The sequence below is a fragment of the Salvia hispanica genome, chromosome 3, assembly GCF_029641045.1.
Source record: "Salvia hispanica isolate PSC_SH4W2 chromosome 3, Shi_PSC_v1, whole genome shotgun sequence".
In the NCBI taxonomy this organism is placed as follows: Eukaryota; Viridiplantae; Streptophyta; class Magnoliopsida; order Lamiales; family Lamiaceae; genus Salvia; species Salvia hispanica.
The window spans coordinates 14235125-14249680 of record NC_142694.1 but is presented as its reverse complement, the minus strand read 5'-3'; the positions used below and the strand labels follow the sequence as shown (position 1 = coordinate 14249680).

General features: G+C 38.1%; 1 protein-coding gene across 2 annotated transcripts; it reads right to left on the bottom strand.

Annotated features, from left to right (window-relative positions):
• Nucleotides 1-130: 130 nt before the first annotated feature.
• Nucleotides 131-8635, bottom strand: GCP4 (GAMMA-TUBULIN COMPLEX PROTEIN 4). 2 transcript variants are annotated; one of them, XM_048117255.2, is made up of 16 exons: nucleotides 8293-8632; nucleotides 7136-7427; nucleotides 6352-6488; nucleotides 5667-5765; nucleotides 5476-5587; nucleotides 4941-5201; nucleotides 4638-4718; nucleotides 4480-4563; nucleotides 4087-4173; nucleotides 3653-3708; nucleotides 3382-3570; nucleotides 2995-3220; nucleotides 1748-1836; nucleotides 1094-1247; nucleotides 839-961; nucleotides 131-748 (listed from the first exon to the last, which is right to left on the bottom strand). In XM_048117255.2, exons 1-16 carry the CDS (start codon nucleotides 8460-8462, stop codon nucleotides 683-685), a joined length of 2226 nt encoding a protein of 741 aa, XP_047973212.1. In that variant the 5' UTR covers nucleotides 8463-8632; the 3' UTR covers nucleotides 131-682. The 2 variants fall into 2 exon arrangements, 1 of the variants encoding a protein (XP_047973212.1); XR_007175298.2 differs by lacking the exon at nucleotides 131-748 and having other exon boundaries at nucleotides 1094-1222; nucleotides 8293-8635.
• Nucleotides 8636-14556: the final 5921 nt, after the last annotated feature.

The following is a 14556-nucleotide window of genomic DNA, read 5'->3' as shown; positions in this document are numbered from 1 at the left end:
ATATTAGCAAGATGTAATCTCAAATGATACTCCTGGTGTGGTGTATACTGTATATGATACGATCCAATTCCTCCTAGATTCTATATAACTAAAACCAATGTTTAAATTCATTAGATGCAATACATTCAGATAGTACGAATTCACTTGCACTTCAAAAAAATTAATCAAACATGGAACCTGTTGGCGTCAGTAATCTGGTTCTACAAGGTGAAGGAGACATCACCTACGTACAACATATCACAAAAATTGCAACACAACTATACTAACACACTAATACATAGAAATAAGGAAGCCAGGGGACAACCAAGTCTACGGCTCTAACTGCTATTAATAGTCAGAAATGCAATAAGATATCTCGAATTTACAGATATAGGTTTAAGTAACATTAATTCACACACTTATCGGACTTCAATTTGCAAACCAAATCTTGAATGAAGAGATATGGGATCTGAACGACAAGAACCAGATCGGGCGAGTAGCTTTCAGTCGCGAGATTATAGAAGATTCATCGACCACAGATTGCCTTAAAGCAATCAAACTAATTCCCAACGAATCCTGAGGGAGAAGCTTATCCATTACAACATATTGTTGCTATGAATTTTACTGTACAAAGTACACCACAAGTATCATACAAATCTTAGTTTTGCATGTAAAAGGATTTGGTTGCAAGTAATGGAGGAGCCTAAATCATTCCTGATGCAAGTGATGGACGAGGTCTTACAACGTTCAGTACCCCTCTAGCAGTAGTCTGCCAATGCAAACAAACACATATTATGATATGTCGTCTTAAACTTGGTGGATTTAAGAACTTAAGCCAACCATTCTTCCCAAATTTTACCTCAAAGAAGGAATTGAAGTTGAGTCGCAAAAGAAAGCGCCTAAGAAATGGTGCTCGCTGACTCCCAGCTATCCTGCTACTACGGAGTATAGTGTACAATGAATTTGACTTCTTACTAAATTCCTGTATTAATCAAGCAGAAGAATGACCATTAAAAAAGAAGAAGAAAAGTATATTTCAATATATATATATACACTGTCCAACTTATTCATGCAATGTCCAATAGACTAGCAAGTCATATGTTGCCTGTAGTACCTCAGCTATGTGTTCCAGTTCAGCAGGGCTTTCTTTATTCTCTTGGTTTTCAATCTTCCAGCAAAACTGGACGCACAGTTTCATTATGCCATCCAGAATACGAGACACAGAACCAATGTCCAAGAAAGACTGTGAAATTAGGGCAGATAAATACCTAGAAGACATAAGTTTGGTCATGAAAAATCTTGCGTACTACAAAAAAAAAAGTTTACTTGCAAAAGAAAACATATACTACTCTGTACTTAACTAGAACATTTTTAAGAGAAAAATTATGCTCAAACTTTCCACATTGCAAAATGATACACATGTTGAGATGTGTGAGCTCAACAAGTCATCAGAGGGGCAGTTATAAGTTTTGGGTGAGAATTTGATGGCACAACTTTTTCCCCGCGTCATATTTAAGAATTTTGAAGATGAAACTACAAATCAAAACTTCAATTGCATATTGTTGCAAAGTTTGTGCATATTTTTGCAACTAACCCACACAAAAATAGATCCAACATTCCATGACCAGCCACCTCTAAAATATGCGAACACCAGAGTCATATTTCAAGCCCATTAACCTTAGAAGGGCGTCCATGTCTAACATCCAGAAATGAAATAGCCTACACGAAGAGAAAGTAAGATAGAAAATTATTCAATGACTGCACTCACTCTTGGTGGAAGCCCACCAGTTCTGTAAAATCACGAGAATTTTGGATATGAGCTTGCAGGACGTTCCACTGAGACTCTATTACATCCACCTAGCAACACAGCAGTTTAATTAGTACATCTATGAAAAAACATCGAAAATAAGATGCGAAGATATTGTAGCTGCAAAAGTAGCTTATTACTTTTATATCATCAAAATGATGAAGGGAGCTTGCAACACAATCTACATTAAAGAGTTTTCACCTCCAGACATAAAACTTATTTAGAGGATGTAATTCTTGGGATCATGATAATATTCCACAAAAAATCCCCTAGATATGAAATTTAGCTATCCAAAAACATAAACCAGTCCTATATAATACTCCCTCGGTCCATGAAAAATAGAGCACATTTGCCATTTTTTTATTGTCCACGAAAAATAGAGCACATTTAAAAAAGGAAAGTTTTCAACAACTTCTCTCTTACTAATAATATGGACCCTACATTCCACTAGCACTGCTTCTCTCTTACTTTTTTCCTTTCTCTCTTACTAATAATATGGACCCCACATTCCACTAACACTACTTCTATTTTACTTTTTCCCTTCTCTCTTACTTTACCAATTCCACATTAAAACCCGTGTCATTCACAATGTGTCCTATTTTTCGTGGTCGAAGGGAGTAATATATATAATACTCAGATAATCATTACACCAATCCAAATACAAATTTACACTATAGCCCTTGCATTAAATATCTCACTAACTCGCGATGAAATTAATAATAGTTGAAAGGCTTGATCCAACACAATAACACCTTTTTTCAGTCACATTCTTCACGAAACTACTTCACATACTTATTCACACATAACTCTTTGAATGAACATATTTACCGAGAGCCAACAGATTCACTAAGGCCAAGTATGCACTGGAGTTCAGTTTGCCTGATACTCCCTCCGCTGAGTCGTATTCCATTTCGGGATGTCTCACGTTACTTGAGTCAATTCCTTATATGGCAAAAAACAACACCACTTTTTTAAATACTAGTTGCACTCTTTCTCTCTCCTAGTTACACTCTCTTCTCTCTCAACTTAACTATTAAGCACCACTTTTTAAATCCTGTGCCCAAAATAGTCAACTCAAGTAACGTGGGATGGAAGTAGTATTATTTATTCTCCTATAGTCCTATGTATAATGTATTAGTTCTGATTTCAGCAAAACTCAAATGAACAACAACAAGCAAACACATAGCATATATCTTCTGGTATATCACCTGTATGTAAAACTGAAGATTTCTGATCAGGAAGGCCATATGTTCTCTGACACGCCACATTGGTCTAAAGCGCTGCCGCTTCTGTTGGGATATAGAATTGGTTTTACCTCCAGCATGATGTTTGGCAAAATCACAATGATCTTGATGCATTGCAGAAGCCCACGACTTCTCCAATTCCATCTGGGTTCGCTTTAGACGGAGCAAGTACTGAAAGATCCTAAGATACCTGTTCAAAACCATGTGGTTTACACAGATGAAGTTTCTCATTCATCTATAAGGATGCTAGTGCTACAAATCAACTATAAAGATAGTTGATCAAGTAATTATTTTATCTACTTCAGCTCGGTTTGGAAATAAAGGAGCATTCTTTAAGCTGATGAAGCTTACTTTGAAAGCACTTCCTGAGTGAAGAACAACTGTAAAGGCCAGTCAACTGAGTATTCAAGGGCAATGCCATCCCAGCCATCAATTGACATCTCTGCAGAAGCATCTGACGGGATACTTGAGTCTCCATCAAAATATGGTTTTGCTTTTGGCAACTCAATATGAGAGGATTTCAATGTGATTCCTGGCACTCTGAAAGTCACCGAAGGAATTGAGGAATTTTTTTTAAAGAGTCACAAATTAGTTTAAGCATTATAAACTAAATAGTCCATACCGTAAAGACACTCTAGAGAAATATTTGTCCTCTTCTGCAATAGTCTTTAATGCAGCCTACACCAGTGACTATCCAAGTTCAGTACAGTATTAAAAAGAAAAACAGCTTAAAATTCAGGCTGGGGAGGGGGGGGGGAGCAAAGTTTGGGTAGACTAAACTGAGTGGCTCTGGCTCTAGACACTGACAAATGCAGGCACACGGTGGGATGATGCTATGAGTCTTACTTTATAGGCAAACAAGAACTAATGACCTATCACAATAATCTATCTTGACATTTCTTTTAAATTCATGCCGGCAAACAACCTTGAGTTGCAGATGGCTCAATGGGAATCTGGTGCATCCCAGGTTCCTAGAGGCACAGGACAAGAAGTAAAAAGTGCCATGAAATAGGATAAATTGAGCAATAATATTTTCGCTATAGAGCAAGCACTTACCAGTTGAAAAGGAACCATGAGATCAGCTTCAGCAGTTGATTGACGAGGTGGTAAGCGCATCAGCACCCGACTCTCCTCAAGAAAACTCTAATAAGAATATCACCATTCAATGTACTAATACAAAGGTTGAAGAGAGCAACATTCTGCTACAGCTTAAATAAGAATCTGTGCTTGAAGTCCCAATTATGGAAGGATGTCTTAACAAAAACAAAATTCCTCACCGTAATTGATGCTAATATCTTTAGAATGCTAACGTTTTAGGAGTTCTTGCAACTTCACAAAAAGATCAGCTCAAGAAAAGAATGTGGGAAGAATTTGACGGATATAAATGAAGCAAGATTGGCTTATATTCCCGATAAAAATGCTTGCAACAGGAAAAAAAACATTCTATACCTGGAAAAAATCCCCTTTTGCTAAAAGGAAATAATCTTTGAGAGCTTTCAAGTGGCCATTAAGGTCAGCACGCACAACAACAAGCTGCAGATACGACCAAAACAACTAATTTAATTTGATTTCCAAATTAAAAAACACTGAGTTTACGCAATCAACACCTGCCAAAGATGATTTGCTGCAATTGCTTTAATTGAGTCGACCGCAGTCTCAAATGATCTCTTATGGAACTCAGATGACTCCTTCACATTACAGACCAAATAACAAATGTTAGAAGAAAATAGAGTAGTGTTTGATAACTATGCAATATACATAAATTCATAATAGCATGAGTACAAATACCTGGGACATGGAAATAGTAGAAAGTATGAAGTAGAAAAGTATGAAATGCTAACAATAATCAGCAAGCCTCACCAACAAATGTAACAAACCATTTAGGATATAATGTGCAAAAGGAATTAGACCTTCAAATTTTGAAGCATGGCCTCGATTTTGTCAGCCTCAGATTGTGGAACTAACTCGACTCCGGCCAATATAGTTTGGAGAGAGGAATCCTTCAGTAGATGAAGCCTTCCTATCGATCCTTGAATCCTTTGTGATCCTTTTTGTATGTGCTGGCCCTGGGATTGGACAATTGGACTTGGATTTTGTAGAACTCTGATGGCTTTTCCAGCAAACAGTATAGATTCAGCAATGTGCATTGGGATGTACTCAGGAAGCATGTCCTGAAATGAAATTCGAAAATATATAAGTGTCAATATTTTCTCTCTATCTTTAACTTCCTCCCCTGGGTGTTGTTACATGGTTATTTACTTATCTTTTATTCCTTTTTTGGAGGGGGAGGGATCTGTATAAAGATTTGTTGCTGAAAAAGGAGAAACCATCTCATTCGAACAACATAAGTAATGCAAACACTTCAACATCTTCTTTATGTTTACACAATTGATATACAAAACCCAGGAGCTAGCATAACTGAGACCAGAACCAAGATCCATGTACCAGAGATATATGAAAGCCTATATGCCAATCAGTTACATCGTTAGTTGACAAGCGAGCCAATTTCTCAATTGTATCTGCTGGCAAGTTGTGTTCAGAATCCACATCCTCTTGCCTGGACAAGATAAAATTACCTTAACATAGATTTATAAAGCTATTGTGACAAGTGAAAAGGAAATACACAAAGCCCATACCTACTGATGAAAAATTCTCCATACTGGTCATGAAGGATCCCATAAACCATCCATGATATAAGTTGATTGTACATTACCTGATGCCCATGCCACAGAAGCCTGCTTGAAAGTAAGTTGTTTCATAAAATTGAAAATTATGCAATGCATGCATGCAAAGGATCTCAACTTCAAGCTTTCATAATCCAAATAAAGACAAAAATTTAACCAGTATAAACCATGTTTTCAGGGTTTTGATATGTATATCCAATATCCAAACTTAAGAGAACTTTGCAATTTTCCATGGTGACCATGATAACCCATTCTAATCTATTATAGATTTTGAATAGAATCCACTCCTTATCCAACTAAAGTATTACGAGCTAATTCTTCATTGCGAGAGAATTGAGATATTTTCTATAGATGAATCTTAAACTACATTACTGATCCCAACCTTGTTAGACATAAAAAATGGTTGAACTTTATGCAGCCAAGAGCTACAGCAATCGATTTTGAAACAATACCACGGACTTCCTGAGCTATGATAATATGGTTCAAGGAACCCTTTGGTTTTTGGTGTAACAAATATTGTATTATATGGCATACTCCCCAAATGTTACAGAGCTCCTTTACCGGATATGTGACTTGGAACCACATAATATAGTATTGAAACATAAATGCATATGAGAACTGGACAAATAATCCATACCGCTGAATGCATGTTTGCAGCTCAGGAACCCCACAATGGCATCGTTTATGTAAGAGGTTCAGAAGTCTCCCTCCACTAATATTATCATGCTCAATCTCCAAAATGAGCTCGTAAAGAGGTGGTAGCAAAACAAAAAACTAAAAAATGTATTACAAGTTAGTTAGAACTAGATTAAGGCAATACATAGATGTCAGAAAAGAATATTAGAACTTTGTTTAGAGTAAAACAATACCAACCTTACGCCATCTAGAATGCAATTACTAAAACTATGCTTGCAGTATGCATGAGTTGATGGCCCTGCTAGTTTACTATAAGTGCAGACAAAGAAATAGGAAAGCAGAATAATACTACCAGAACAATCTGGATGAACTATCTCTACAGTTACAGCCTATTGTTTCAAAAGGAAGGTCATATGAACTGTCAAAATTCAAATATCCAACAGATACAAGTCAAACATAGTGTTTCAATCAAATCTAAATGGAATTTTGGAGCGGTTTTTTCTTCACGGTTTTGCTCTTTGTATTTCAATACCAAACAAAGATTGATAAAAAAAATCAATAAAAATGAAATGAACTTATGGACTCATTTTTCCGACTTACATCGATTATCTCTGAAAAGGAAATATATATAAATATATACACACACACATCAACGGGATGAAATTGTTTTATCCAGTTTAGGTTAGAAATGCAAAATGCAGACAATGCACAGGCTGTTAACAAACAAGAGCTAAACCTAAATATTAGTAGTAGTATATAATTATAGTTTAAAACCAAACCCTTACCTTATTCAGTCCTTGCGTCACAGTTGCCAAGATGGGCAGCGAATCTGACAATAATTTCTGCTCAATTTGTAAAACAGCAGACCTATAAATGGACAACACCTCAACGATTCCATTAGCTAATGCCCTCCTATATACACTAGGCTTCAAATTCTTCCCTTTTAAACTCTCTGTTGCTCTTGACAAAGGAGACTCATTTGAAGATCTGATCCAACTCAAATTTCGACAATTAGCAGCAAAGCGTTCTAGCTCCCTGTAGTAGAAACCTAAGGTAATTACCCTCTCAATTACCTGTCTGCCACCCAGAATCAAATACCACGTCAACAACATGAACATAATCCATCCACATTCAACAAATATGCATATACACACCATATGACATGCAATGCGAAGAATTCAACTAAATACAGTGTGTCAAGCAAAAGAACCGTAGCATGACTTTCCTCAATGAATTCCCTCGCAATCAAACCAATGTAGATCCAAACACACATAAGCTACTACGAAAAACAAATTATCCCATGCCCCCCACTAATGCCACACTGTGACAACAAAATCTTAAGATTCTAGAGGATTAGAAACAAAGAAAGTAAACTAATTGTTAAAATTCTAATATCTTGCCCCACATCGGCTTGGTGATGATCCTATCTGTTCTATATAAGTGTGGATAACCCTCCCCCTTATGAGGCCTTTTAAGGGGTGAGTGGCCCATTTCTAATATGGAGCAGGGCATGGTTTATCTCTTTATCTCTTCTCTTGCCTACCCACGTGATGGAAGTCCGATGTGTCATTCCGGCCCACACGTGAGGGGGCGTGTTAAAATTCTAATATCTTGTCCCACTCGGCTTGGTGATGATAAGTGTGGATAACCCTCCCTTTAAGGGGTGAGTGGCCCATTTCTAATACTAACTTGAGGCAAGTATCCAAATCATTAAGATAAAACAATCAGATAACAGTACTGAAATCCAAGTGTTATCACCATCTTGATATGTTTCCTAACAATCATCATAATCCAGCAATGCCACAACAATACACCACCCAAAAATATCTTCCACATCTCAATGCAAATTGAAGGAGAAGGGGGAAGCTTACTAAATTCAACTGAAGTAGCGAAAAAAGTAAAAGCAAAATAATGAACATGGCAAAAAAAAGAGAGTAAATACCTATCGCTGGGTTCAATGAACGAAAGATCGGGAGCGAGCTTGAAGGTGGGCTCGTCGGCGAGAGGCGCCGTGGGAGATAAGTTAATGCAGAGTGATTCCCGCCTCTCTCTCTCATCGATTATGAGATCCCCAGTGTAACCTAAGAGTGCCAGTAGCAATTCGTGAAGCATTGTTACGGATTAATTCAGTGAGAGGTTTATAGCCTAATTGGCCGGAGCATTCAGCGGCGGCGCAATTATCCGGCCACTGTGTTTGGGATTGTCTTCGGCTAGTTCAGTGAGACGGGAGTTTTAAGTAAGGTCGGCGGGATCTCCCAATTTGTTTCTGCAATATTCCTTTAAATTATTTTTCTCCCGTTTTATTTAGTAGTAGTACTACTACTATTTTTTTCTAATATCCACATAAACAATTCTCCTATACATATACTACTTCCTCCATTTTTCTATATAATTGTTCACTTCTGTCATTTCAATCCATCAGTTAAATATTGTCTACTTTGCGGGCCCACTTTCCACTATTTAATAGTTCCGTTCTATATTAATAGAGTTATTTTATTATTTTAGTACGTTCTATATAATAGAGTCATTTTCATTTTTAGTAAAAGTAACACATTTTTCCACACCTATTTTACTCTCTCTTACTTTTTTCTATCTTTATCTCTCTACCATTTTTATTTTCCACTTTATTCTCCATTTACTTAACTCACCTAACACAATTTTTCTTAATCTCCGTGCCGAAAAGAAACGCATCTATTACTATAGAACGGAGGAAGTAGTATAAATGACATTCCACTATTTTTTTCTATCAATTTTCTTTTATACTTTTTTCTAAAATTTGCGTTGAGTTAAATGTGGATGATATTTCATAAAATTAAGAGTAACACATTTGACATTTGAACGGATATTTTTGGTTTACCAACAAAATTTATATTTATCTTTTTATGGTTTTAATAAGGTGAATTTTATTTTCTATTAATAATACTCCTCTTAACTAGTACTTTTTCTCTTAATAAGTCAACATAAACTATCTTTTGATTTTTATTTTTTTGATAGAAATCTTTTGATTTCTAACTTGTTCAAAATGCATCAACCATACTCCATCGGTTCCACGATAAGAGCATCTCCAATAGCGGCTAGTCCACGGGCTAGCCGATTCGCGGTGCTAGCCAATCGGCTAGCCGAACTATTGCAACCGGCCAGCTAATGCACTTTTTATTAGCACTAAATAAACCTGCAAGTATACAGAGTATATATAGTATAACTAAAGGTTAGTACCGGATATCGAACACGGGGAAGACGAACACAAAGTGTCTATCCTCTACTAAGACTCAAATACTATCTGGAAAAACAATTGAGTTTTGAAAACTTTTGAAAAACTAAAAACAATAGAAAGCATAGACCAACTAAAAAGCGAATAAAACACAGAGAAAGACGATAGAGATAAGGGAATCACGGGGATGTGTGTTCACAGTTATGGTTATACAAAATTCCAGGGATAAATCCCCTAGCACAGTTTATACTTTGAAAGGACGAGTCACCTAGCTTATGCTCATGCGATACAAATGTTGACAAGATTAGGGTTGTCAATCCTAACACGTAACTCCAAAAAGCTCCTAAGACCCTTGAAAAGTCCTCACTCTCAATTAACAGTGCCGTTTTAAGGGAAGCTAACTGTAGTGTCTACTAAGTGAATCTAACTCGCTAGAACCTGTCACAATTATGAAGCAAGTTATATTAAATCATACACGATTGTGTCACTCAATTATGCAGCATCAAAACTACTTAGGGAAGAAACAAAGTAAAAACAAAATGGATATTAGATAGAAAAAGGAATTTGTATAACCAAATTCGTTACTAACACATCCCTAGAATCCTATGAGTTTAGTTACACATAAGTGAATAAGCTAAAAACATAGATTGAAGGGAAGACAATTTGAACATAAAATTAAAGCAAATAAAACCCGTGGGTTGAATCCTTGTCGTTCTTGATGTTCTTGAAATCCTTCTCCAACTCCTTGCACCAATGAAGTACTCTAGGTCTTGATCTCTATGAATTATTTTGCAAGTAGAAGTTCTCTCTTTTTGATGAAGCTTGAGGCCTTATTTATAGGGAAAAGCCATGCCTTGTTGTAGAAGGAAAAAATCTCCAAAATATGGTAAAACTGGGCGTAAATCTAGGGCTTCTCGAATTCGCCGCCTTTCTCCGGCGGTCGCCGCGTTGGAGTCCAGAGAGTTCCCTCGGCGGCGGACCACCGCACATCTTCCGGCGGTCGCCGGACGAGACTTCTCTTCCAAGCACATTTTTCCGAGGCGGACCGCTGCATTGATCTGCCCGCCGCCGGCGGTCGCCGCACACATCCGCGCGGTCGCCAGTCGCCGTCTGACTCCAGATTCCCAAACTTGGCGTTTTGGCTCCCTTTTTTGGCTCAATTATGCACATTTCTCACAAAACACGTCAAAATACCAAAATAGACAAAATATGCAAATAATGGACGTGTAGAGTGACTTTGACATAAAAAAACGGACCAAATAATGGCCTTAAAACGGTGCAAAATCCGAGCGTATCACCAGCGCACTTTCGGCGAGAAATTAGGTGATCGCATGCCGACGGCAACCGGTATGATATGGGCTACTACTTGGCGGATGGGATATACCCTAAGTGGTCCGTCTTTGTGAAGACGATCAGGCACGCAAATGAGGACAGGAAGGCCTACTTTGCAGAACGGCAGGAGTCGGCGCGCAAGGACGTGGAGCGCGCATTTGGTGTGCTCCAGTCTCGATGGGCGGCAATTAAGGGTCCAACGCGTTTGTGGGATATCGGCTGCATTGTTGATATAATGTACGCATGCATTATCTTGCACAACATGATCGTCGAAGACGAAGGCGTACAACTGACTAATTGGGCCAATGACGATACTGATGCAGCCGGTCCAAGCCACGGCGTGCCCACCCCCAACGTACGAAGGGGGGTACCTCACGATGAAGCTAGTCGCCTCCAGGCACATGCCGACACGCGCCAAGTGAATGCCCATATTCAACTCCAAAAGGATTTAATTGAAGAGTTGTGGGCACGGAAGACTGTTCGGCGATATTTTTTTTCTTTATTATGTAATTTTTTTTAATGAATGTACTTTTTTTTATATGAAATTAATATGTCTCGTAAATTTAATTTTGTAATTTATCGTAAATTTAATTCCGTAAATTTAGTTGTTTTTGAATTATTTTTATTGCAGCTAGCCTATTTGCTTAAAATGATGATGTAGCAGGTGGAATTTTAGTGCTGATGACGTGGCAGGGAGAGAGAGTGGCTGGCCTAAAGCCATTGGAGATGCTCTAAAAGTTCTATTTCGTAATTTTCTTTTATTTCATTTTTACTATAAATGGTGGGTAGGACACACTTTCCACCAACTTATTTCACTTGCATTTTATTATACTTCATTCGCCCACAATATGAGTGCATGGATTTTAAGAAAGATAATGAATAGTGAGTTTGAAAAATTAGTTTTATAATATAAGAGCATCCACAACGGTGCTCTTGTGGAAGGACGTCGTCCGTGCCGACGGCACGGCACCCTGCTGTCCGCCGATGTGCTCTTGCTGTTGGCACGGCCCCGTCATATGCATAGAGCACGTCCGTGCCAACGGTATAAGCATGAGCTGCCGACGTGACATGCTCTGATTGGCCGTTGGTTTATCATTTATTATTATTATTTTTAAAAATTCAAAAAAATTTGAAAAAAACGGATTTAATAAAAAAAATATTTTCCCACTTCCTAATAAATTATATCAGTTTTTTTCACACTTTTTATTTATTTTTTCATTATTTTTACACCAAAATTCATACTTTCATCTATAAATACTCTCATTTCAAACACAAAAAAATGACATTATACCAAACAACTCTCTCAATCTCAATTTTTAGGATTTTAATTATGTAATTTTTAATTTTTATGATTTTAATTATGTAACTTTTAATTTTTAGCATTTTAATTATGTAATTTTAATTTTTTTTTATAATTTGTAATAGTATTCCGGGTATTTTTAATGCATTTTAATATTGTGGAAATATTTTTATTTAAATTGAATAATAGAATGGTGGGACCCTTGAGCATGTCCTTACAGAAGAGTATGGATGTGGGTATTGTGCTTTTGGGAAAGAGCAGAGAGTAAAAAATGAATAAAAGTGGATCCGGGCCCACTTCCATGCTCTTTGGCAAGAGCATGAATGTGGATGCTTTAATGTGAGTGAAGTGAGTTAGTGATATGTAAGAGCATCCACAATGGCTTTACGCCAGCCACAGGCTAGCCGCTCTCTCTCCCTGCCACGTCATCAACACTAAAATTCCACCTGCCACATCATCATTTTAAGCAAATAGGCTAGCCTAAGGCTAGCCACAGGCTAGCCGCAATAAAAATAATTAAAAAACAACTACATTTACGGAATTAAATTTACGAGACATATTAATTTACGGAATTAAATTTATCAGCAACTGGACAAGCAATAGGCTAGCCACATCATCAGCACTATTAAAAAAACAACTAAATTTACGGAATTAAACACAAAATACGGAATTAAATTTACGACACATATATGGAAAAATTCATTAATTTCATTTTTAAAAAAAAGTACATTAAAAAAAATTACATAATTAAAAAAAACCGAGCTTCCACACACGAGCCCCAGTCGCACTCTACTCCTCACTAATTTTTTAAAAAAATATACATTAAGCTAATAATATACTACTATATAAATGTGACTCATGTTCCACTAACTTATTCAACCTTTTTTTTTATATTTCTTAAAACTTGTGTCTAAATCAAATATGATTCCATGAAATAGTGAAAGTATTAAATTAATAATTCTGTCATCAAATAAACTTTTATATAAATATAGGAAATTATGAGAATAATTTTTTTCTAGAAGTTAAGAGCATCGGCAACGCTGCCGATGCGGCTCCCGTCTCGTCTCGACGAGACGAGATGTCTCGACGCCCGACGCGTCCCGGCGAGGCCGGCCTCGAGCTGGCGAGATACGCGCCCGGCGCCACGTGGCGCGCGCAGGCGGCTGGCGTGACGCCCACTCGCCGATCCGCGAGTGGGCGTCGGATTTATGACGTCATAATTCAATTTTTTTTTAAATCAGATTCTTCGAAAAAAAAATTAAAAAAAAGCGGTAATATGACCGTTCAACGGTCATATTTTTTATTTTTTAATTTTTTTATATTCTATATGTACTCTTCTCCATTCTCCATTTTACACACAAACGCACATCTATTCTCTCATCCCTCTTTCTTTCCTCTCCAATCACTTCTTTAAAATCATTCCTTTATTTTTTTCTTCTCCCAAATTTAACCAATTATGGATCCATTTGAGCAAATGCGTCGAATAATGGAAGAATCGCTAGAAGAAGATCGACGTAGGGAGGAGGAAGCCGCCGCGCCTCCTAGGCGACGCCAGACATACATCCATCGTAACCGGGAGGAAGTCGCCGCAAGGTTGGAACGTGATTACTTCAGTCCGAACCCGGTGTGGGGAGATATCTACTTCCGTCGCTGTTTCCGTATGTCATGCGCGCTATTTTTGCATATCGCGAGTACATTGGCGGCACAGGAAGAGTTCTTCAGAGAAGGGTTCGACGCTGTTGGCCGTCCTAGCCACACGACGCTCCAGAAATGTAATGCGGCGATCCGTCAGCTTGCTACTGGACAAACGGCGGATGCGTTCGACGAATACCTGCACGTCGGAGAATCCACTGGGAGACTTTGTTTGTTGAACTTCTGCAAAGGCGTCCGGGCAGCCTTCACCGCCGAATTTCTGAAGAAGCCAACCACCGCAGATTGTCAGTTTCTGCTCCGTCTTCACGAACAAGTGCACGGATTCTCCGGGATGCTCGGGAGTGTCGATTGCATGCATTGGCAATGGAAGAATTGCCCTGTGGCGTTGAGGGGGTCATACACAAGCAGCCACAAAGACACCCACCCCACCGTTATACTCGAGGCCGTTGCCGACTACCGGCTATGGATTTGACATGCGTATTTCGGGGTCCCCGGCTCGAACAACGACGTCAACGTGCTCAACAACTCCGACCTCTTCGTTGAAGTTCTGAATGGTAAAGCGCCGGCCATCAACTTCATCGCTAACAATCGCCAGTATAAAATGGGGTACTATCTTGCCGTCGACATCTATCCGAAGTGGCCAACCTTCGTGAAGACGTTCAACAGGCCTGCGGACGAAAAGCAGTCTCTTTTTGCGCAGAAGCAAGAGT

Coding starts and splice junctions, on each gene's coding strand:
- GCP4 (XM_048117255.2), bottom strand. CDS start 8,462: ATGCTTCACGAATTGCTACTGGCACTCTTAGGTTACACTGGGGATCTC. Junction 7,428..8,292: donor TTCATTGAACCCAGCGATAG/GTATTTACTCTC, acceptor TCTGGGTGGCAG/ACAGGTAATTGAGAGGGTAA. Junction 5,202..5,475: donor TAGGCTTTCATATATCTCTG/GTACATGGATCT, acceptor ATTTCATTTCAG/GACATGCTTCCTGAGTACAT.